At 36.6% G+C, this 25200-nt stretch overlaps 1 protein-coding gene across 1 annotated transcript in view; it reads left to right on the top strand.

Annotated features, from left to right (window-relative positions):
* LOC134535787 (DNA-binding protein SMUBP-2-like) overlaps nucleotides 1-25200 on the top strand; it is a 115185-nt gene that overhangs the window by 67754 nt on the left and 22231 nt on the right. Inside the window, exon 8 of the mRNA XM_063375056.1 lies at nucleotides 17102-17274. Coding sequence (XP_063231126.1) covers nucleotides 17102-17274 — 173 coding nt within the window. The remainder of the gene's footprint in view (nucleotides 1-17101; nucleotides 17275-25200) is intronic.

Here is a 25200-nt window from a genome sequence, read left to right as displayed (position 1 = left end):
TTTTGTAAATATGACGATAAAATTTTTCTCAAAAAATGCTTTCTTATATAATTTTAATTTTGAAATTTTTAAAACTAAATATTAGGTATATATTTAAACGGTACACGGCTGTTACTTTGCACACAACTTAAAGGAGTTACAATGATCAATTCTGTCTATTAATTTTTTTAATACAACATACAGAATTTAAATAATCTGAGTATTAAATACTGTGATTTAACTGTCACTTGCCGCTGATGAAAGGAACGAGTTCAACAGTTTGCCGCTAGAGCTCCGATTAGTTCTGAGTTTACCCACTAGATGGCTCTAATATCGCAGGAGTTCAGGCGGGAATATTATCGCTTCGAAACGGTCAAAACACAACACTAGTATCAGCAATAGTAATGAATGAAATGAAAACCGTCTCACGTTGTCGACAATTTCTATAGATATATTTGTCAGCTTTTCAGTGATATAAATTATTATTAATATGCTTCACTTGTGACAAATTTATTCATAGAGAATTTTTTATTTAAAATCATCTAACTACAATTACTGAATTGTTTTAGTAGATAGAGATTTATTATAATAGTTCGGCGTCTTAAAAAAAACTTATTTTGGAAATACTAAAGTGCTAAATATGATTATAATATCTAACCTGTTTCGTTTACGGGCATCTACGTGAACGTCGCACATTACATTTTATTTAGGGATGGGGTGACCGAATCCAATATCCGCCGAATCCGCCGAATCCTAGGGATTCGAAGATTCGGCGGATCTGATATAGGATTCGTCAAAGGATTCGGTTTTTTACTATTTACGGAAAAAAATACAGTAAAACTCGCTTACGAGGTTCTGCATGGTAGGTTTTTCCGTATAAAGCGTTTAAATTGCCCGAGGTCTCATTATTTACGCCATTAAATGTGTGATATAAAGTCCGTTAAAATTTTTTCTGAAACTTCCTGTCTCAAATAATGGTGCACGTAAATATGAAGAAAAGACAAATGAACAACAACATAAGAAGAAATATGGATGATGTACCATAACTACAGTACAAACCCAATAGTTATTTTAAGATAATTACCATAATAAGAACTAAAGATTCTTTGTAGAATACCATAATCACTTCAGAAGCATGATAGCTACCATATTTGCACTATAGTTACCTTAACAACCGAGATGTATATTTACCGTGATAGTAATGTATTATTTATTTATGACATATTAAATTAAAGAACATTGTTAAAAAAAAAAAAAGGATGTTAAACTTTGATATGTACGGTTGGCACATGTTGCTAAGAAATAATGCGATGTGAAAGAATGCAATACTACTACCAAAAGTGAAAATGGTACTCGTGGATTTTTAGGTTATGGCAGTCTCTTTCGTTTTTCAGTAATATCGGCCAAAATTTAACAAGCGTACTGTATCGGAAGTCGGCAGAAATGCCGATTCAACTAAATATTGGCAAAATCGGCTTCTTCAATACAGCTCTACATTTAATGACATGAGTAAACATATTTCAGACTTCAGGATATTGAAAAAGACTTTAATTTCCATGTAGGTTTATGTGTGTATGTTTTTTTTGCAAGTGTAATTTGAATGAAGTAAAATGTTTTTATTTAATTACTTTCAATTGATTAAACTTTAATGACCAGTTACAGATATTTATGACACTAATTTTGAGGTTAAGCAATTTTACGAAAGCATTCCAGCCAAGCAGGTTGCCAGCGAGAGACGCTTTTCTTCTGCTGGAAACACTATCTCCAATCGTAGAGCTAATTTAACTCCTGAACGTGCAGAACAAATTATTGTTCTGCATGATAGATTAAAGAACAGAATTTAATAAGACTCTGTGAAAATCTCTCTCAGAATTATTGTGCTGAAAAGTGGAAATTCTGAAACAATGTGAATGTACTTTTCAAACAACATGATTTTTGGTGCTAAGTTTGTTGAAGCTCAGTAAGGACTCCAGAAAAATTGGCAAGGATGAAATTTTCCCAAAGATATGTTACATTTACACAAACATATACTGGGTTATGTTAGTTGGATGATATCAGTTACTAATGAACCAATGGAAACAGGTAAGATTCAATGGAAAAAAATGTTATTTTTTTCTAGCAGTCCAAAATGTAAACACACACTGTAAATAGTTACCCAAAATTAATAAGCCCACTTCATTTTAATACTTTATTCAAACATTATACTAAGTTTAAGATAAAAATAATTTCCCAAAAGTGTAACTGTACCACAAAAGCTCGAGCTCGGCTCAAAGTAAAATTCTTAGGCTCGCAGACCTCTAGCTTATTTATAGAAAAAAATCCTAACGGCTAATCTGTACGAAAACTGAAATTTCTCAAAAAAAAATTTTTGTCTTTATATACACTTAGGCTATACCAGAAATGTACCAAACTACATGTGATAAAGTCAAGGGACTTTTTAGTGCAAGCAGAATACATCTCACTTAACATCAGATATGTGGACATCATCTGTTAAAAGATTCGGGTTTGGGTTCGAGATTCGGCAATTCCAGTCGAGGATTTGAGTTAGGATTCGGATTCGAGGAAATCAGGATTCGCCCCATCCCTAATTTTATTACAACATTATTTCACATACCTTTTATCTTAGTGACTTCATTATGTATTTTGATATGACTCTTTACCTTAACACATGAATGAATCCTGCAATCACGGTGTATTACAATAATAGCAAAATGGTTTCATATAATAATATAACTTCCAAAATCAATTTTAATTATTAAATTATTATTTATATTTCTATTCAAGAATCACACATTCAAGACAAATAAATAATGTTTAAGATTTTATTAGAATATTTCAATTATTGTAAAAAAAATTTATTTGCAAAATGACAATGACTTTCTATAAATTTATTTATTATATTTCTTTAGTTATATTTATTTAATTATGTTTCTTTAATTATATTTGTACCTCGACTTTAGCTCTGGTAGAATGGGCTATACCTCTGGGTGTAATGTTACATAAATGAGTTATGATCAAAATATTAATTGTTAGTATTGCAACTTTATAGAGATGTTTAAAAAAAATAGTAACTGAAGGACCAGCCGCCTATGGCAACTTCCTCCCGTAATGATTTAGTTATGTATATAACGATACAAAAATAAGGGCCAATCTCTCGATGCTGTCGTTGAACAATGGTTAACTAAAGGTCGTTTGAAATTACTTTTGATTTTTAACAATAGATTTTTCACTACCCAAGCATTTATTGTATCACTAACCTTGAGCAGTTAAACATTTTCGTTAGTTACACAATTTCAAGGCAGTGGCGATTCTTTTTTTTTTCTTCTTCTGGGGTCATGTAAAATTATGTTTGTAAACAAATATTGGCCAGAAAGAATTATATATTTTTCAATTTAACTTCCGCTACATTATTTGCAACTATAAATGATCAAAGAAACACTAGTTCCAAGTGCGCGCACACACGCACGCATATGTATACATGTAATTACTTTTGAACAAGTGAAATAAGGAGTGTTAGAAAATAAACATTCAGGTAATTTTCCAAAATACAATTTTAAAGACCTTTATATTGTGTTCTTACATTTGCAGTTAGATTTATTTAAATTATTTGGCAAATATTACAATCTAAAAACTTTTTTAAGTATGTCTAGTAATTTTTTTAGGTAATTTTATTTGTGTTACAAGAAACCGAAGACCTTGCTGAAGTGAAATTATTATGTATATAAAATGTGTTTAAATGGGTGTGTTATACTAAGATGAAATTGATCTAGAATTATATGAAATAAAATTCTATTGTTTTACCAGCCTTTGAGCTTTCTAGCTTACGTGAAATTGTTATAATTAAACTTTATTGCCTAAATTTTGAATTGCTCGAATATGCAAAAAGTAATTCACTCGCTCACACACTGGCCTATAAAGGGGCGTAGCCAGGGGGGGGGGGGGGGGGGGTAGGGGTTCAACCCCCCCCCCCCCCCCCTTAGCACCAAATCTTTAATTTTTTCTTATTCATCACTCAAACAAATTTCATATTAAAATTAATAAAAAATTTTACCATTACAATATTTAAAATTAAGTACCGACCGAAAACTGCTAAAATAGCACTATTTTACACCTTAAAATCCAAATTTTCCCGGGGGAGGACCCCGAACCCCCCCCCCCCCCCTTTTTTAATACGGGGGGGGGGGGGAGCATGCTTCTTAACACCCCCATACACAAATCCTGGCTACGCCACTGGGCCTATACAAATTCCAACCCACTACCAAAAGGGCTGGAAACTTGAAATTTGGGTCGCAGCCTCAATGAGGAAATTCAGAAAAGTACCGATTTTTATTTTCTAATTACTAAAAAAATAAAATTAAGAAATAGGCACGCATGATTGATGACATTAGCAATAGTAAGTTATTAGCTGATATTGAATACAATTTTTTTCGTGACTACAAACAATAAGGTTCTCTGCTTGGCGAGTGATTAAATTATACTAATGTCAAAAAAATGTTATCGGGAAAAAATAAATGAAGTTATTTTATACCACTGATTCACTACCCATAAAATCAAACTGCAAAGTCTTTGCAACTGGTATCTCACACAAGAAATATAAAACATATTCGTGCTTCATTTTGTATAAAAATAAAACACATATATAATATCGGGAGACAGCCTTGAAAATCGTGCCTATCACCAACATGACCAATCAGACTCATAGTCATATTTACGATGGCAAGACAGCTAGCAAACCAGTTCAGTTTATATGCAGCTTAACTGAAAAATTTATTCAATATTTTCGGGGTAGTTTTACGCTCAAAATTAATACAAAACCAAATCAGCAATCCTTGTATGATCAATTATAATACTACAAAAAATCTTCCATTTCCTTCGAATTGTATTGAGCACTAAAATATTGATTTACTTTTGGCCCAGGTTTTATTTGACGATACTCTGTAGAGTTTCGCTTGTTTGCATTGTTTATTTATCAGGTTTAATTCATGGCCAAATTAATTGAAGTGTAACACAAATTATTTATATATGTGTGTCTGGTTAGGAATCAGTATGATGTACTAGAAAAAATATGTCCTATCAGTGTAATGAATGGTTGTACCCTTACAAGCGTGGAATATTTATGAAACATTTTAATTTTACTTCTTTGGTATTTAAAGCCGCAGACTTGTATTTTATTTATTTCATTTAGACAACAACATGCGTCCGTGTTTTCTACATGGCACGCTCTGTGATATTTTGAATGTTATAGTAATTTTGGCTTTTTAAAATCAGCGATTTATGTGCAGTAGACTAATTTGTAATTTTTTATAATTTCTTTTCACATTTTTAATGATCCATTTGCTAATAGTATATACACTTCTCCATTAATTATAATAAACACATATTCCATTATTGGAATTCTTTCAGAATGGGTATCACAAGACTACAAAAACTATTCTCCTGCATAAGAAAGGTGATAATACCAGTAAAGAAAATTATCGTCAGCGAGCAATTACGTCTTATATCTAGGGACACCTGTATTTCGCGAATACATTTCGTGTCAAGGTATTTTACAAAACACTGTAGATTTTTCTTGTAATTATTGGCTGTGGTCAGTGAAGGCTGTTTTCCCGCACTTGACGGGGCCAATGAGGACGTAGTTACCGTACTGCTGCACGCCCGCAATTCGCCAAACCTCTAAGAAAAAAGCTACAGTTATGTGTGAAATAGCCTGACACGAGATGTATTCGCGAAATACAGGTGTCCTTAATTATATCGAAAAATATTTGAACATTGTATGATAATTTTAAGTATGAAAAGTTCAAAATACTTTCAAATTTTATACATGGTTTTATATCAACTCTAAGCAGTAAAACATATAATGCTTATTTTATACAAAATATATCTATACACGGCAACTGATTATGAACCACTTGAGTTTTTTTATAAAGCATCTAAGCCCTTGACTGTATAAATATATTGTTGGATAAATTAACTAAACTAGGAATACTATAAAATGCACAAAAAAAAGAGTTTGATCTCAATGGCATAAAGCATAATCTATCTATTTAGCACAGCCTGAATAATTCATTCCCTATTGTCAAGACTAAAATTAAAAAAAAACCGCGAAAGAAGCAGTATAAAATAACTATCTCATTATCTTTGCGGGTAACTCAAACATCATACAAACAATACGAAATATTATTAAACGTAAGAAAGCATATTTTAAACACTGTAAATAACTTAGATTTTAAATCAAAGGATAATAATCAGTCTGTAAAATTTAGTTTTAACGATGAGTTGGAAACAGAACATCAAACATACATCATAGCTCATAGGTGTTACTGCCAACAGAGAACTATCACAAACAATACAATTCCTTTCTGCGCAACCTGCAAGCTCCGGTACCTTCTGTATAAAAAATATATATATATGTAAAACTTTTCTGGAAGTCGTACCATGGTAACGACTGAAATATGAAGTCTTACTTCTAAATCTACTTATCTAGAGAACAAATTGTATTACATTATTTTCATAAAATTAACACCTTTATACGAACAGAAGTTTGCTCTTTTATTAATTTTTTTAGTTACGTGATAATTTTTTTGAGTTATAAAGGAATCCAACCTGAACAGTAAAAAAGAAAGGCTTTTAATGAACAAACCAACTAAGTCATTATAGATAACTGTTCAAACCATTTAAGATTCATCCTGTTACATAAATTTTTATATTTATATACATCTAATGTATAAACAAATCTGAAAAAAAGGCAATGAATTCAGATTGACTTCATTATCGAAATAGAATAAAACACAAAATAAACTTGCAGAGAACCACCAAATATATTGCGTAAGTGTTTCTGCAATGGAGTTAAACTTTAGAATTGCCTTTATTATTTCAAAAAAATAATTTAAAACTCCAAGCAAATGTAAGAACACGTCTTCTAGATATAATGGAAGATTATAATGCCGTGTCCGAATTCGCCTGAAGAATATACTTGTAGATACTTTGGAAGTGACTTCGCAAGGCTGTCAGAAATGGACGTGAAGTATGCTATGCAATACACAAGTAAATGAATCTGTGTAATTCTCGCGTACTTCTAGTTGAAAATACGTCTTCATTTGAAAAACATTTGGTCATATTTTATATATCATTTAAATAATTTAAGAGGTCGTAAAATAAATATCATTTATTTTGTATTTTACTGGTATCAATAAATTAATTGACAAAATTAATTTATGGATGTTTAAAACGAAGTTTTAACAAACACATGTACATATTTAGCCTACCGATCGTTACTACAAAACAAAAGTACAATAATAATGTAAGATGCCGTAAATTCACGTGACAGCGATGAAGTGTTAAAAGAAAGGACTAATTTCACATGCGTTTAAAAATAAAATCTAAACATCCTTTTCGGCTGGCTAAACATTGAACATATCCGGATTCGTCAAAGGCAAGTGAAGTACGCAAGGTTGTAAACATGTAACTGCATTACTTTCTGATTAATTTTAATAAAATCATGCATACCTCCAAAAAATGTTCAGTTAAAATTAGTATTGTATTGGTGTTTGTATTAAAATATAATGTATACCGGGTATATTTTTATTGTGTTTTAAGATTTGTTGACTTTTGTACCTCATGTACTTTTGGTGAAAAGGTAATTATGTAGGTATTATTTATTATCAGGGCCCAAAGCATAACTTTATGTTCGTTGGCCGAAAATGAATTGTAGTTATACTTGTATATCTAAGAAAAATATTTGTATTTTGCATGAATGTAAGTATTTTATTATGTAAATTTTTATTACTTACAAATATTTTGTACTCATAATATCTAGTTTCCATTTGTCTTAAGACATAATCAAATTATACACTCAGCAAAAAATATTTATTGGTTCGCAATTTTTCATTGTTACAATATTTTAAAATGTAAATTTGCTATTCAGCAATATCAACTTTTAAAACGTGAGTAAAAATTATCATTAAATTATATCAATGGCATATTTATTGCATTAGTATTCCTTGCTCCTAATCACTTACTCTGGTTGATTACCTTCTGTATAACCTCAGTCAGTGATCGTAATTTATGTACACCTTTTCCCCACTAAGACGATTCAGGTGCAGATTCTGGAGCAGTGTTTTTTTATGTACGGATGTGTCAATAAATCCGTCAGTTTGTGGGTGATGTTGGGGGGGGGGGGGGGGAGGAATTACTACTCTTAAAATATCACTTTATCTGTATGCTTGATAAAATATCCTTTGTTTAGCTCCCTCCGAAATATTCTTATACAACCTATGACGTGTAATTATTATTATTAGTTACAACTGATGTTTATTTCGAGCCTCTTTGACTTCCAGTTAATACATAAAAGACGAACTACCAGTGATGCTTGACGTCACCAGTAGGGATAGCATGAAGGAGCTCCTCATTTCGCCAGACGCGACTGGCATACACAAGTATTTATATTGCAATAATAAATTACTAAATGATAGCTTATTTTTCGCAAATATGATTATGTTTTTTACAAGAAGTACGAATGCCAGGACATTTACTAATAACATCGTTTTTAAACATCACATATAAAAAAAGGAAGTGTAATCAAAAGCCACAAGCTGCAGGTCAGTTAAAAACGCAAACCAAACCTTTTTCTAGCTCTAGCCTCATGTATACATACTTAAAAACATAATACATTGAAAACACTAAAATTAATGCAATAACCTGCAATATTTTTAAGACAGATATTCAGCTACAAAAAATTCTCCGATAGTATAAAAAGTTCGCCTGTATATATAGTTGCACAGAAAAATACAGACCTAATGAGATATCAAATATAGCAAATAATACCGCTTTGCAACATAACGTCATGCTATTAGATGGTCAACGTTCAACTGTTTGTGTAATACACATACGCAAATGTGTAAAGAAATAAAATTTGTTGGAGCGCAAAACCTTTGTAGTACACAGTAAAAAATTATTATTTTTTTTACGGGGGCAGGAAAACTACATTACTGGCCAACTTATTTGAATGTAGTGGTTAGCTGTTAACGAGCGTTCTTGCAAAAGAAACCAGAGAGGCAAAGGGATTGGAAATCTAATGCTCGCCGAGGCAGAGTACACCCTTCTCCCACCCCCCTCTCCATGACCGGTCGTAAATATGACACCCCGCTGGGCGATAAGAATTCTGAGAACAGCATCCTCTTTCCCACCCCCCTCCAGTTTTCCGCACGTCGCTACATCGTTCAACCGTACTGCTAGTGCACTCTGTTGAGGACGTAGATAACTACGCGTGTCTTTGCCCGCTCGCGAGAAACTCAGGATCTTAGCCTTAAAGATTTGCTTAAAAACAGAAGGAATTTGGCCAAAAATTAACTCTGTTTTCAGGGTGGCCACTCAACGGGAAAACCGGGATTTATCAGGGAAATCACGTTGATCGGGAATTATCAGGGAAATGTCAGGGAATTTTTTTAATAACCGGGAATTTTTGTGTCATGTATTTTTCCGCAGAGCTGCCAACCATTACAGATTTTCCGTAATTATTACGGGTTTAACACCGAATTGCGGAATTACGGAACATCGCTGGTTTATTACGGAAACGAGGCTTTGTGGTGCATGGTAATGGAAAAAAAAATTCTGTTTCTGATGTGCGTGTTTCGTGAACGCAGTTCGAATACATCACGTGATTGCGCAGATAACGGAACTAATAAATGTGCGCATGTACTGTCGAAATAAGTAGATTTATTCTTGTGTTTTGTAATATAAATGGTATGGTATTACGTCCGTTGTACGATACTAGTACATATTCTCGGACTTATCGTTTGTTAGCTACTTACATCACGATAATTGTTGTACGGTACTTTGGCTAACCTGTGTTGTTTTAATTACTTTCTTGAAAGCCATTTTTTTCATCAATATGTTTTTGTCGTGTCTACAGACGTGAAACCATTTTATGTTGTTCGATAGTGTTGTGTTCTTCAGTACCGGTTGTAGAAATGAAGCGTGTGACAGAACAATGTGTATCTGGGGCAAAAAAAAAGAGAACGTTATTCTTTAGAACTTTTGACCAAACTATTCAAAAGAATGGCCATGCTTGTCATTTTAAAATGTTTCGGAACGCCACGCGTTTTGTAATGTATGCACGTGTGACTTTTCGACTGCACATGGTGGAAGGGATGACTGTAGACGGCATATTGAATCAAAGAAACATGCAGAACATTTTAAAGCAGTGGCGAGCAGTAAATCTATATCGTCGTTTTTCGCTACATCTGAAAAATGAAAGTAACAAACGCAGAGTTATTGTTTACAAGTTTTCTGGTAGAACACAATTTACCGATAGCAGTAGCCGATCATTTGGGTAATTAGTATAGAGCTATGTTTCCGGACTAAAAAATTACACAGAAATACAGCTGTGCGAGAACAAAAACATCTGCCTTAGTGGAGTATATGGCTGGTGAAACTAAAAGTGAAATTGTTGATTCTTTAGTAAGTGGACCATTTGCTATAGCTACCGATGGGAGTACTGATTGTAATGCACTGAAGATTTGTCCATTAGTTGTTTCATTTTGAAATCAAACACAAGGTAAAATTTGCACGGCACTGTTATCCCTTGTTGAGAGTACAGACAACACATGATATGGTATTTTCTCTGTGCTGAATAAGGAATTTGATCATTTTGGAATTTCTTGGAAAAATTGTGTAGCGTTTGCATGTGACAATGCCAATACTATGATTGGCACAAAAAAAGGTGTGGTGGCATTTGTTAAAGAAAAACATCCCGCTATTGTTGTGCAAGGCTGCTCATGTCACCTCATTTATCTAGCTGCTAAAAAAAGCCAGTGCATAGCTAACAATTAGCATTGAGACATTTTTGGTTAATATTTTCTATTACTTGGAAAAAAGTTCAAAATGCCAGAATCATCTGAAAGTGTATCAAGAGGTATGTGGGGCAAAGTCACACAAAATCTTGAAATATGTTAGCACACGTTGGCTCTCTCTCCTAGATTCAGTTGACAGAGTGCTGAAACAATGGGAGGCACTAAAGCTATTATTTTGTAGTGATCCTGAAAAGAAAGAGCCTTAAACTTCACAGTATGAAAATGTAAAATCTCTAATGCAGGACCCACTTACGAAACTTTACTGTTATTTTCTTAGCAGTTCACTTCCTGTTTTCAACCAAGTAAATTTATTTCTCCAACAGGATGCTCCTGTGATACATGTATTGAGGAAAAAACATTTTTGTTTATTGACAATTTGCTTGTTTGCTTTATCATTATCATAATCATTTATCATTATCATAAATGAAAACTGTAGTGTGCATTTGAAATTGCTGCAATTTGTAACAAGATATGCTAGTGTGTATTTAATTAATTTTTATTTTTTATTTGTGAAGAGACATAAAACAAAACACAGACTGCAGGTCATTGAAAGGGATGCTATAATGTAAAGTGACATATTTAAAATGTATTATGTTATTTAACGAACTTCCGTATGTATATAATGAAGAAAATACAGCAGGGTGCTAAAATGTGAGTAATCTCTTTCTATAATATTATATTATTTCATCAAAGGTATGTTTTTTTTTTTGTAATTGTAAATATCAGGGAAATTTTGAATTTTTATCAGGGAAATCAGGGAAAAATCAGGGAATATTTTTGGTGACTGTGAGTGGCCACCATGATTTTGATCAGTACCGTATTTACCCACATAAGAGTTGCCCCTTCATATTGGTCGCACCCTTAATTTTGGGCAAAAAAAAATTCTAACATTTTCACAGTAATGGTCGCCCTAGAATATGAGTCGCGCCATAAAACTGTTTCCAGTAGAATACAAGTGAAGTCTTTATGGTTCGTGTCTCAGCTTATTGCCACGTAAGAAACTGCACTGATGTCCTTCGTCTTTCCCCTCTTCAACCTTTAAGGCTCTTCCTCCCCCCTCCCCCTTCATCTGAGCACTATCTAACGAAAAATACAAAGGAAAGGAATGCTATATTTTATACTCATGTTTACCTTCCCACCTTCTCGCTCGAAGATAAAAAAAACAGCAGGCTATTTCCTTATCAATTTTTTTTGTCAGTTTCCTCAATAAAAACATGCGTGCAGCAGTTTTGTCATGAATGAAATGTTGCCGTAGAAACTAGAAAGCGTAGGAAATCTCATGCAAAAATACACAGTTGCATTACAAAAAAAACCTGTCCGGATAGACGTGATAATACGGTGCCAGTTCATAATGGCGAGAGAGGGGAACCATAAACACTGCTGTGTGGCCACATGCACTCCTTTACCCTCTTTCTCTCTGTCTCTCCCTCTTGCCCGGCGCCCGCCAGGCGGCAGACAGCCATGTCACATGCCAATGGCTGGATGGCTGCATGACAGGCGGCAGATGTAGTTTAACGGCACAGTTCATGATGCTCTACACCCGCTGCTGAGATAGTTTAATTACATAAACAATTTATATTTACTCGTGACATATTTATTAAAAACCAACACAGGCTAGGTTTTTAAGCATCTAGTCAATCACAACAGTACAACGTTAATTTTGTTCTACCCAAAATGCAAATTTTCGCATATGGATCACAGTACATTTTATTAAACAAAAAGTCAGCATAAAATCTGCGACTATACATAATAAGCAAACAGGTTAAAAAATACTTTAAGTGGCTTATGCACCATAAAGCAAGCAAATCATCAGAAAAGCATGAACCAGAGTAAATTATGATCATAAAACACACCACAACAATGCAAATACTTCTTAAAAAAAAGATAAATAGCTGTTTTTAAATTATACCAGAAAACCTAGCTAAGATTTTTATATGAACCGACAACATATTAAATCTTTAATAAAATTTGTTTGGAAAGTGGGGAGGGCAAGTAACCTAGGTCTTTAAGACGTTTTCTGTAATTAGTTGTTATAAAGTACCTAAAGGTTTTTAGGTTTTTACAACACACTAGTCTTTAAAAACAGGTTAATTCGTAGTACACACACATTTATCATTGACGCATGGGAAGCTGAGCGATTGTCTGCTTCAGGTAATCATCGTAATAAACAAATATAGCCAATCTGTTGAGCGTCAGTGTAAGAAGTGGACGCATATGATGGATCATGGTTTTAAGAGCTGAGTGAAGAAAAAATGTTATCTTAAATATTGTTATCACTGGGTTGGCATAAATAGCGGAAATAACATAGAGAGGGTCACAGTAACTAGAAACACATTTCTTCGTTACTAAGCCATTAACAATAAGAGTGATATACATTGAAGAATACGTCAATACTTCAGTGAAAAACGTTTTTCAGTGTATACTGGCTGCTAATCGGTGATGACACTGTAACAAATAAACGTAACGTTACTGATCCTGCCTTCTCAAAACTATACATTGGAGGATTTCCAACTGAGTAATTAACAATTTACCAATTATAGTGAATCATAATATTGATCTGGCTTAGACTACCATAAAGGGGATATATTAAAAGATAAACATAAACAATACAAGGCATTTATATATATCTTAATTAGCAGGTCCACATCTATACATTTTGAGCAAAAATAAAATACAAATATAAATGCCTAATCAACAATATACAGTGAAACCTCTATTTAACAAATCTCAAGGGACCAAAATTTGTTGTGTTTGTTGTAAAGGGATTTGTTAAATGGAGGTTTCACACAATATATTTCTAGTCATCATAAAGCTTCACATAAATGGCTAGAACTGTCTTTCTGACTTTAATACGATATGAGGAATTAAACATGAAAAAGTACATAGAATACACTTGTTTAATGGCCAACCATTTGATGCTTGGAAATTATCAATTCCCATCCCCAGTGCTTCCTGGCGTGCCTTTTCTTGTAAAATCGGCCTAGAGACGTTGATGTTAGATGCCCTAGCCTCCATTAGCCAGTCAAAAAGTATCTTGTCCAAATCATCATTTTTACATACTTATACACGTTTTCGATTTGTTCCTACCAGTGAAGCGTTGTTTTTGATCTGTTCCCGGTTGGATAATATGGTCGCAAGTGTAGACGCCGGGATGTCGAAACGTTTAGCTATATCACTTTTTTTCCCACCTTCATCAACTACATTTAAAATTTCTAATGTTATTTTAACTTCAATCTGTCGCCGCTTTTTAGGATAAGAATTCATTTTACAGTAGTACCGTGTTGATTTCCGTAACTACGTATGGAAATAAATAAACAACAGTGAAAACTGAAAAAATGGAAATTGAACTCCACCTAGATAAAAGTATTTGCGTGTGCACATATTTAATCATAGAAACGCAAAATATACTAGTTGTTCGTCTTGCCAGAGCGATGGTACGAGAGGTTTCCGCCACTAGCGCTAAATGTACCCGCCATTTTGAACAGTGTGGCATGTATTCACGACGTGTGTTATCCATGATGCTTTGTTTATTTATTGTCTTCCGCGATGGTGCATATTATTTTACGGTTATACGCACATATTTTTTAAGCAGTGAATGTAAAAAAATTAGTGGATGTCATGTAGGAGATGTTTATTTTTGCGTGTTTTTCAAAAGCGGCAGTTCGTTGTAAAGGGAATTTCACTATTTCGTAACAAATAAAATTCGGTATTTAGAGGTTAAAACAGCATTGATCTTATGGCGGTTCGGCGGGACCAAAATTTTATTTCGTTGCATGGGGTTTTTCGTTAAATAGAATATTCGTTAATGGAGATTTTACTGTAATACTTATAGGCGTTATAATCATTTAACACTGAAAACCACCCTGCTAGACAATCTCTTGGTACCAAGTATCAGTTGTGGTCCGCAAACAGTTTTGCACAGCACTCATTTCTGCTCCTGGAGTAAAGAATAGAACAGGCACACCACCTTTTGTGTGTTTAAAGTATTTCTCACTTCACCGAAGACTGCAAACGTGAACTCCACTCACGTTAGTATGTGCACTGTCTCTGTAAAATTACTTGTGTCATACGTAGCTTATTGTAAACACACTATACGCGCTTACAAAACACTACGACATTCATTTTCATTAATGTGCCATCATACTGACTCTATTTCAGTATAGTGTTTTTTCATTACGTAAGTGTATCACACATTACGTAACCTACGTAAGGACTGGTAACCACGTACTGACATTTAAGTCTATTAAATCCCAATCTGCTGAAGCTGCCTACCTTTACTGCCTACTACCAACCAGCTCAACGATTCTTGCATCAACACCACCAGCCACTATGTCCATAAACATGGCAACAACATGCAACATCCCCAGAAAAATTGGTTGTAAATCTTATAATTTTTATCTAAAACTTATGTTTGAAACCATTTTTTACATTACAAACCATTATTACAAGGGGTTGAATAAACCTGGGGTTGGAATGAAAAAATGACTAAAACTTCCCTACCTGGTCCACTATTGAATCAATTATTTTTTGTTTATCTGTCTAAATATCAACTAAAAATATTCTTAAAATAAATTTTGTTTACCCAACCATTACTGCAATGAGTGAAAATAACAAGTTTTGAAAGAAAAAAAATCATTACTTTTTTAAAATAGATATACTATTATATCCATTATAATTTATTGTATAAATCCTAAACTTCATCTAAAACTTTGGGTGAAACAGTTTTTGATTAAACAAATTATTATCATAAAAAGATGCAGTGAAATTTAAAAAATTTAAAACTTTCTTACTATATATTTCGTTTGAATTTATTTTAAACTATCTTATCCTAAACCTTGGTGCAAACTGCAAATACAATTTTTATATGACCACGCTTTTGTGCAAGAGATGAAAAATAGTGTTTGAAGGTAAAAAAAAAATAGATATTTCCTTAGTTGGCATATCATATGAAATTCGTTCTAAGCTATTCAATATGTTGTAAACTATTGAATGCTGGATACATTGATTTTAAAATAATATTTTCGCTGCATGAAAAATTAGTTCCACTTGCCAAATTGCAGTTTATTCGTATGACATTCACAGGCAGAATGTTTACTACTCACGTAAATATTTAATTGATCATTTTGTAACAATTGAGAACATAAATATATTATGTACATTAATTTCTTAAAATGTTACAGAAGTTTATAGAAGGTTCCAAAATATTTCCAGAATAAATAGGTACTTTGAAATCTACCTATCCTGTAGGCTGTGTGTGCCAAAAGGGATCTTACTTATGTCGTAATTGCTGCGGTGGTATCAAAGTTCAGTATGAATAATTGTAAAAGTTAAGTAAACCCACGAGCCTCTGCGAGCGCTTGCGTGTCGGTTGGTGGAAACGGTGGACTGGAGGAGGGTGTTCCTGAAGAAGGATGAGCTAGCCCAGGCAGGTAGTGGGTTCGTGGTGACAGTTTTGGCATTTTCCCCTTTTTACTTTGCAACTGGAGGAAGGGTTGGACATTTACATACAAACTTGCATCTCGCAGTGTAGCTGGTCACACAAGTTAGTAAAATAGGGGAGTGGGGTTGGTCATCCTGCGGTTAAGAACGACTTGCTGGTCTCGGCCATGCATGCAACACTGGTAGCGTAGGGTGACTGTACCTTCAGAAACCTCCCGGCACACTTGGACTCGGGCGGAACGAGAGTCGTGCTGTTGTCACTGCAACGTGAGCCAACTGGAAAGGGAGGTGGGGAGCAATGTCCTGTGTCACTTTGATCGGCCTGCCTGTAGATGGATGGTGACATGACCGCCTGGAGTGTCATGTCCAAAATGGCATTTGGAGGGTTTATGTGCCCTTGCATACACAATGGGTCTAGTGGAGACTGTGTGAGTGAGTTCTCAAACAGCAACCTGTCGCTAGGGTGACGATGGAAATGCCTCGTGTTCTGCCTTGGTGGAGGTGGAGTACAGAGGTGACTGGATGACGGATGGTAAGTTGGAGTGACTGACGTGCTGGGGGTGACTCGGAAAGGGTGTCAGCTAGCATAGGAAGGGTGCGCGGAGACCACGTGGAGATGAATGTCCTTAGGGTCGTCGTTTCCTGGCACACACCTCGACTGCATCGTGGCCACTGTGATTGGGTGCTTAGGCGATCCTGGTTCTATTCTCGGTAGATTTCTTGCAATTTGAAAATGTAGCTTTGTGTCAGTTTTTTTTACCACCCATTAATTTCGCCTTAGCTCTGTTTCCTTCTCATTGCTTCTCATTGTGTCTAATGTCCGTGTGTTTCAGAGACGCCGCTGCTGCTGGTGGACACGGCGGGCTGCCGCCTGGCAGAAGAGGACGTGCTGTCATCGCGGCAGAACCCGGGCGAAGCGCGCATCGTCCGGGAGGTGGTGGATCGCCTCCTGGCCGCCGGCGTTCCGCAGGAGGCGGTGGGCATCATCACCCCCTACAGCCAGCAGGTGCCGTCCTGTTATCCTTCCACCACTGTCAGTTCTTTGAAAACCTTTTTAACTGCACATCATGAGTCCAGGGTATCGGGAGACGATTCGGAAATGGCCTATATCAAGTAAGAGACGTACACAAGTATGAAAATTTGTGGGTCAATTCAATTTGAATTTAGTAATAATATATCAAGTCGAGACTTTCGTAGTTTTTAGTTAAGTAATTAAAAATCAAATTGAACTCAAATAGTTGCAAAAGTTTTGCTTTGAGGTGTAGTAAATGTTCTGTACAGTCAAACCTCATTAATTCGAATCTGCTTAGTACGAAATTCCCGTTTATGCGTAGTACTTTCACAGTCCCAGAAAATAAAGTATGCTTTCCTATGTTATTAAGTACTTTTAATACGAAATACGGTTAATATGAATTACGAAGTTTTTTGATCCCTCAAATAGCTGTTAACGTGTATAAGTAAACGGTTAATACGAATTTCACTGCCGAAGTCTAAAGTAAATCACGTCTTCATAACCATCATGTAAACAAACGCTTCTCCAAAGATAGATGTATGTATCCTACAGCGCAAAATGGTCGAAAAACAAGATGAAAAGTTCAACTCTAGTGGTGATGTTAGTAACTAAACTAGAATAGATGCCATGTTGTAAATGGAAAACGAAAAGGAAAGTACTCTATACCTTATTAATATTAGTCGTCGGAAGTGTACATACGTAGAAGTTTAAACAATCTATGGAAAAAAGTTCTGATATTTTCCATTGTTTACACACGTGTCTTAACCTCAATTTAGGAGTGTGAGTTGTTTTGTAATATGAGTGTGAAACGTAAACGCAACGACTTTACATTGCAAGTTAAAGTTAAAATTATCAAAGAAGTAGACAATGGAAAGAGAACGAAAACTGAAATTGCGAGAGAATTTAACATCGTTGTCGACAATACTAAAAAATTGCGAAAAGATTGAATCGGCTTATGCGTGTTCGTGCAGATTATCAACAAGAAAAAGAATGCGAGGCCCAAAACATCAAGAAATAAAAGCTACCTTGTTGCAGTGGTTTGAAGAAATGAGTGCAGCAAACATGCCAATTTCTGGACCTATGATTCAGAAGAAGGCAGAGGTTAGGATTTTCAGACTTCAAGTTCAGCAATGGTTGGCTACAACGGTTTAAGGATCGCAACAATCTTGTTGGCAAAAAAATGTGTGGGGAGTCGGCAGCAGTAGATACGACCAAAGTTAAAGATTGGATACAGACTGCTCAACCAATACTTGATCAGTACGATCAAGATGATATTTTCAACATGGATGAGACATGTGTTTTCTATAACTTGTTGCCAAACAAGACTTTGGCTGTAAAGGATGAAAAGTGCCATGGAGGGAAACACAGCAAAGAACATATAACTGTTTTGCTGTGCTGTAACCAAAGTGGCAAAATTAAACTTTCCCCTTGTTGTTGGAAAATTTCCAAAAACCAAGATGTTTTAAGAATATCAGCAATCTCCAATGTGATTATGAAGCCAACTCAGCTGCTTGGGTAACCATCTCAATTTTACATAAATAGTTAATCAAACTCGAAAAACGAATGGCTTGTAAAAACAGGAAAATTTTACTGCTGTTAGACAGGTGTGCCGCTCACTCTTCTGCAGGACTTGAGCTGTCCCACGTGACATTGATGTACCTCCCAGCCAACACAACAAGTTTCCTGCAACCTTTGGATCAGGGTATTATCAAAAACGTTAAGAAAAACTACAGGACTCGTCTCACTTCGTAATAGATTCGTCAGATTGAGTTAAAAAATGAGGCAAACTTGAAGTGGAATGTTTTGCATGCTATGAAAAATTTTGTAATGGCATGGGATGCAGTTACACCTGTCACCATTTCGAATTGCTTCAGGAAAGCTGGTATTGGTGCCAGTGAAGTTCAGGCTCAGGAAGAAGAAAGAGAGGATTTCAGTGTGGAAGATTGGGGCCTTCTTGAGAATCATCTTCAATTTCAGGAGCCATTTAGTGAGTTTGTGCAAGTTGATGACAATGTGGCAACAAGTGCAGCACCAGTGGATGATGAGCTGATGTGTCTCGACAAGGCTCAGTCTTGTGCTGTGCAGGAAAGTGTTGGAGAAATTGAAGGTGAGGACAATGGATGAAGTGTGTTCATCCTTACCAAGTAGAAAGGATGCCAACAGTGCTTTAGCCACATTGGAAAATGTTCCCTCAAATGTTGATGATGTTGGCACTGAAACACTTCTGGCCTTTGATAAGCTTTTTAATGTGGTAAACAATGCCTAAAAGAAAAAAATAGTGCAAACCAGAATTGATGCTTTTTTTAAACCAAATGTTTGAATAGAAAATGTGTCATGAATGCAAATTTATTGAATTGATGTAAGTTTTTGGACATACGCCATTGCTAAGAACTTTTTCTGTTGAAGAGAAACTAAAAAATAAAAAAAATAAATAAATAAAATTACCCAAAAAAGACAAAAAAAACACAAAAATAAGCAAAAAATTGCTGTTGTCAACCAGGATATAAACACCGCAAAATATTCCGTAACAGGAATGTGGTCAAAAAACAAAGAAAAACAAAGAAAAATGTACTAAGAGAACGAAAAAAAACTCACAAATGATGACGACACAGAAATATTAAAACCAAAAAAATTCAGCACAACGGTTAAAACGAAACAAAAACACGAAAAGACGAAACAAACACAATAGTTTTCCAAAACAGAATAGAACGATAAAAAACCCCCCACAAATGATGACAACACAAAAATATTGAACCCAAAATAATTCAGCACAACAGTTGAAACGAGACAAAAACACGACAAAACGAAAAGACGAAACGAACACAATAGTTTTACCAAAACAGAAACAAGCGACGTTTCGGGAACTGCTATCTGCTCCCGTCCTCGGGCAGAGACGCACATGTAACGGAAACATAAGTGCGACTGAGTAGGGGCTGCCGCCGCCGCCGATCCATCATATTGCCATCCGGGTCAGTTAGTGTGTGCGAGACCAGAAACCGAAGTTTCTATAACTCGCTTAGTGCATTGTAAATCAGGTGCACCCCACACTTTTGTAAAATCACTTGGATCAACGGGCGGGGCGTGTGTCTTGTTGGATAAGTTTGGCACACGGGCCTGTGTGTGCGCTAGTAGGTTGTGTAATGCTAGAAAAGTTACGTGTACCTGTCATCGGCGGGGGAGAGAAGCTCTCCACCAGTTAGAACGGCTAACTGGCGTGATGTAGTGTCGTGTTGGTGTGCAATAGAGGCTTGTCTGTGTGCTGTAATTGCAAGTGAACTAGTTAAACTCGGGTGTGGCGTGTACTGTAAAGCTGTGCGAGCCGCTCCTACGAACCCCTGGGAACACAGAACATGCATGGGTAGTTAGCCCATATGTGCATGTAATAGGTAGTCCTGGCCGACACTCGCACAGGCATATCATCTTGTGGTCGTGTTGGTGAACGAGAAAAGAAAATACATAGGTTAGAACACTTCTGGCCGCCTTAGGGACCGAACTATTGCGTTCCAATATAGTTCGGTCAAAGTTAGGCTAAACCAGTATTGCTGTAGCTAGCCCCCAGGCTGTTGTCTTCTACACCTCAAAATAGAAAGTGAAATTAGAAAATGAAGGTGGTCCTATTCTATTATTGTTCGAGCAGAGCGATGCCCTCGTCCAATTTTATTATTATTATTATGTTAATAATATTTTATTATGATTTTATTATTAAATATATATATTTTTATTTTATTATTATTATTATTTTTATTTTTTTAATTAAATCTAAATATAAAACTACTATACAAGCCCCCAGAGCCCTGCCCTGACAGGCATGCATGCCTCTCGGCCCGGATCCCCAGCGAGGGCTGGGGCAGCTCCCTCTACCAGTTCACCTGCATGATTCTGCCTTGACAAGGTGCTACGACGTGTGTGTGGCTTGTCGCGCGTGTTGTAGTGGTGTGACTGTAAAATGTTACGTACCCTGGGGAAAGGAAAAAATTAATTAGGTGATGGTAGATATACGGAACTAGCTTTGTTAATTCAAAATCCCATGCCTTTCCGAAACGCGGCCGGCACTGGAGGTGAAGCCTGCCAGGCGGATCGCGCCCTTCAGACATAGGGAGTCAGCCCTAACATCACAGGCAGTGAACCCGAGGGGGCCGCACATACCTGCGTGCTTTGTACCATTTTGAATCGAAAGAAGTGGGCTTAATGATGCTGAAGTTATTTTGTAGCTTGTATTTATTTATTTATTAATTTTTTAATTGTTATTATTATATATAGAAATTATAATTGTTTCACAATTGAAAATCCCATGACCTTCCGAAACGCGGCCGGCACTGGAGGTGAAGCTTGCCAGGCGGATCGCGCCCTTCAGACATAGGGAGTCAGCCCTAACACAGCAGGGAGGGAACTCCCGGGAGCCGCTATACCTGCACCTGCGTGCTTAGGACCATTTTGAATTGTATAGGCAGTGTAAACTTTAAACTTTAAGCTGTAGGCTTCGCGCGGTGTGAACACGCCCGGAGCTGGAGTGAGACTGCCCTGGGGACAGACGGAAAAATAGGTTTGTTTGGCGACCCTTGGTGGCCCGGCCAATCAGCGCGCTCCTTGGCCCGTGATTGGTCGGTCCCTCGCAGTCCGCCTCGCGAGGTGTTCGGACTATTATTTTACGTGAAATAAAAGCTATTGAAGACCTTTTAATAACTAAATCGATGTCGCTTTCGTTTTGCGATAATTATTGTTTTAATTTAATCGAGGTTTTTTATGGTTTCGTTGCTCGGACGGGTCGTAATTCGCTATTGATTTATCAGTGCGTTTTCGTGCTGTGGTAAATCTAGGTATATTTTATTATTATTCTTTGATATTATTTCGCGGATGTACGGAATTTTAAGTGCGTTATGAATAGTTTCGTTACTCGTAAATCTATTGCAATCTAAAATGACCCTTAGGAAATTATTCTGTTTAACTTGTAGCCGATTTATATGGTGATTTGCAGCATAGCCCCAGACCTCGCATCCATATAGCAACTGTGGGCGTACAATTTGAGTGTAAAGTTGGAGTTTTTTCCTGCGTGGTAAATTAGGTGCTTTTAACATTGGGTACAGGCTTCTTAAAGATCCTGTTGCAATGTTAGTTGCTCGAGCGATGTGTTTTCCCCATAGTAGTGTTCTGTCTATCGTGAGTCCTAGATATTTTGCCTGTGTAACATTAGGAATGGGTTGATGAAAAATTTCTAGCTCCCTGTCTGGTCTGCCTCTACGTTTTGAAATTACAAACGTGGTTGATTTTGCTGCATTTATTTTTATTCGCCACCGAGTGTAGAATTGCTCAAGTGCTGTCAGCTGTCGTTGGACGCATACCATGGCATATTTTTAGTTTCCGGATTGTTTAATTATGGCTGTATCGTCCGCATACATCTGTACGTAGGCGTTTGCGTGCAGTATGTCGGCTGTGTAAATATTATACAAGAAAGGAGAGAGAGGGGAGCCCTGCGGCACCCCAGCTGTAAGTTCGCGAGTAGTCGATTTAGCCCCGTCCAGAGCAACATAAAAATTACAACGCCATAAATAGTGGGACTTTTGAATAAGGCCCGGAATCCAGACTTTGTCGAAAGATTTTTCTGCATCGAGCATTGTCATTACAGTATAAGCTTTAGATATGTTATTAAATCCGTCGGTAGCAGCTTCTACGATTTTTATTAAGGGGTGGATTTTTGAATGACCTTTCCTGAAACCAAATTGAATGTCTGGAATCACGTTGTGTTCCTCTGCGTATACTTGAAGTCGCGAGAGTAATGCTTTTTCAAAAATTTTACTCATGCTGTTTAAAGGGCTTATGGGTCGCCTGTTTTCTGGAATGGTTGGGTTTTTCCCTGGTTTAGGTATTGTGATTATTTTTGCTAGTTTCCAGGAGTCGGGGTAAGTTTTATGTGTTAGTATAGCGTTGAATATCGCCAGTAAATATTCAAGTGCCTCTAGAGGGAGTTTTTTTAGTGTTTCGTAATTTATTGCGTCCGTGCCGCCTGATTTGTTGTTCGGACTGGCTTTAATTAGCTTTAAAAGTTCCCTTAATGTTATTGGTTCAGGGACAGATTGCGTGCCTGTTTGTAGAAAGTTATTTACCGCTTGTGTTGTTAGGGTGAACTGTCTGTCATTTACGTCTGTGTTCGGGGAGAATTGTTTTTCTAGTAGGTCTGCAACTGCGTTGGCCTTGTATTCTGCGATGTATTTAGCCCCGGTGGCTGTTATAATAGCTGGAGTTGAAATAAATTTTTTGTTACCGCGGAGCCTGCGAGATAGTTTCCACATTTCCTACGGGTTTGTGGCTACTTCGTTTATTAAGTTTCCGAATTAATTTATTTTTTCCTGTTTTAATTTACGCTGTACGAGATTATTTAGTCTGTTGTATTCGTTTCTGGCTTCTGGTGTGCGGAGTCTATGTGCTCTGTTTCTGGCTTGCCGCCTAAGAGAAATGTGATAATCCAGATCGGGGTAGTGTGTTCTAGTGAATTGCCTTTTTGTTTCAAAGCGGGAGTGTTTTTTTATGGCATTTTTTACTGTGTCTGAGAAAAGTTTTACGTGAGGATTTATTTCGTCAGGTGAACTTATTTCAGGGGGGCTGATTTAGTGTGTCTATAAGTTCTTCCTTAAACCCGTCCCAATCTGTAATCTTTAGGTTATTATTAAAGAGTTGTATGTTGGATGTAGCATTAAAAGTTATTTGTGTTTGCACCGGTAAGTGATCGGAGTTTAGTTCATCTAAGGTTTCTGTATTTATCTGAGCGTTTGGTATGTTTGTTAGGGCTATGTCTAAAATTTCTGGGGTGCCACCACTTACTGGATAGCATGTCGAAGAGTCAGGCGCAAGAATGATGTAGTTTCCTGCTACCGCGTGGCCGTGTAGAATGTTCCCGTTGGCGTTTGTTTGGGTGCAGCCCCAGTCAGTGTATTTGCTGTTTAAGTCCCCTGCTATAAAAAATTGATCTTCGACTTCCATTAATTTATTGAGGTCCTGTGGTGTGAGTGGGTCTTGTGGCGTCTTGTATACCGCAGACATGCAAACATGTGAATTATTATTACGGACGTTTATGCTGGTGGCCTCAATGTGTTGTAGTCCATTTATAATTATCGGGTGGTGGTGAATTCCGTGTTTTATTAGTATGGCTATACCGCCGCCGCGGAGTGCGGGGCGGTCTGTTCTGTATATTGTGTAACCGCATATGTACGCTCGCATGTGTGGTTTTAGAAAAGTTTCAGAGATGAAAGCGACATCGATTCCGTATACAAAAAGTAACTGTTCCAGTTCATAGATTTTATTTTTGAGGCCATGTGCATTAAATATTAGAACCTGTAAAGACTTCCCCGGGTTCTGTGCCATTTTAAGGTGTAGCGAGATTCATGAGTGCAGACAATAATATAAACTGTTTTTCTTGTAGAGATGTCGCCGCTCGGATTTTGTCGAAGTGTGGTTTCAGTTGTGCGATGAGCTGTGTAAAGTTACAGAGTTTAAGAATTTCCGCCAGCTCGAACATGTCACTAAAGGTGTTACCTTCAATTCTGTTTTGTGCTGGGGTGTGTGTGTTTGGTGCGGGCCCAGCCAGCGTTTCCGAGAAAGTCTTCCGGGTGTGCGCGAGCTCTGTTGTGGTCTGCGGGTGCTGCTGTGGCTTGCTTGTTGTTTGTGCGCGTGGTTGCATGTGCACGGGGCGAGAGGGGGGGAAATCCGCCTGACTTAGAGTGGGTGACGCCTGTCTGGGTGTCTGTGGTGCGCTGGCTTGTCTCTGTTCCCTGCTTGCCACGATTTTCAGGAACACGGGGCACTGCTTCAATGCTGCGGTGTGGCCCTGAGTGTTGCAGTTAAAGCAGAACTTGTCTGCATGGTCGTCCCTCTTGCAGTCCCCCCTCGTATGTTTTTCCCCGCACCTAACGCATTTTGGTGGGTTAT

Source organism: Bacillus rossius, chromosome 10 (assembly GCF_032445375.1).
Source record: "Bacillus rossius redtenbacheri isolate Brsri chromosome 10, Brsri_v3, whole genome shotgun sequence".
Lineage (NCBI taxonomy): Eukaryota > Metazoa > Arthropoda > Insecta > Phasmatodea > Bacillidae > Bacillus > Bacillus rossius.
This window is presented reverse-complemented; position numbering and strand designations above follow the sequence as displayed.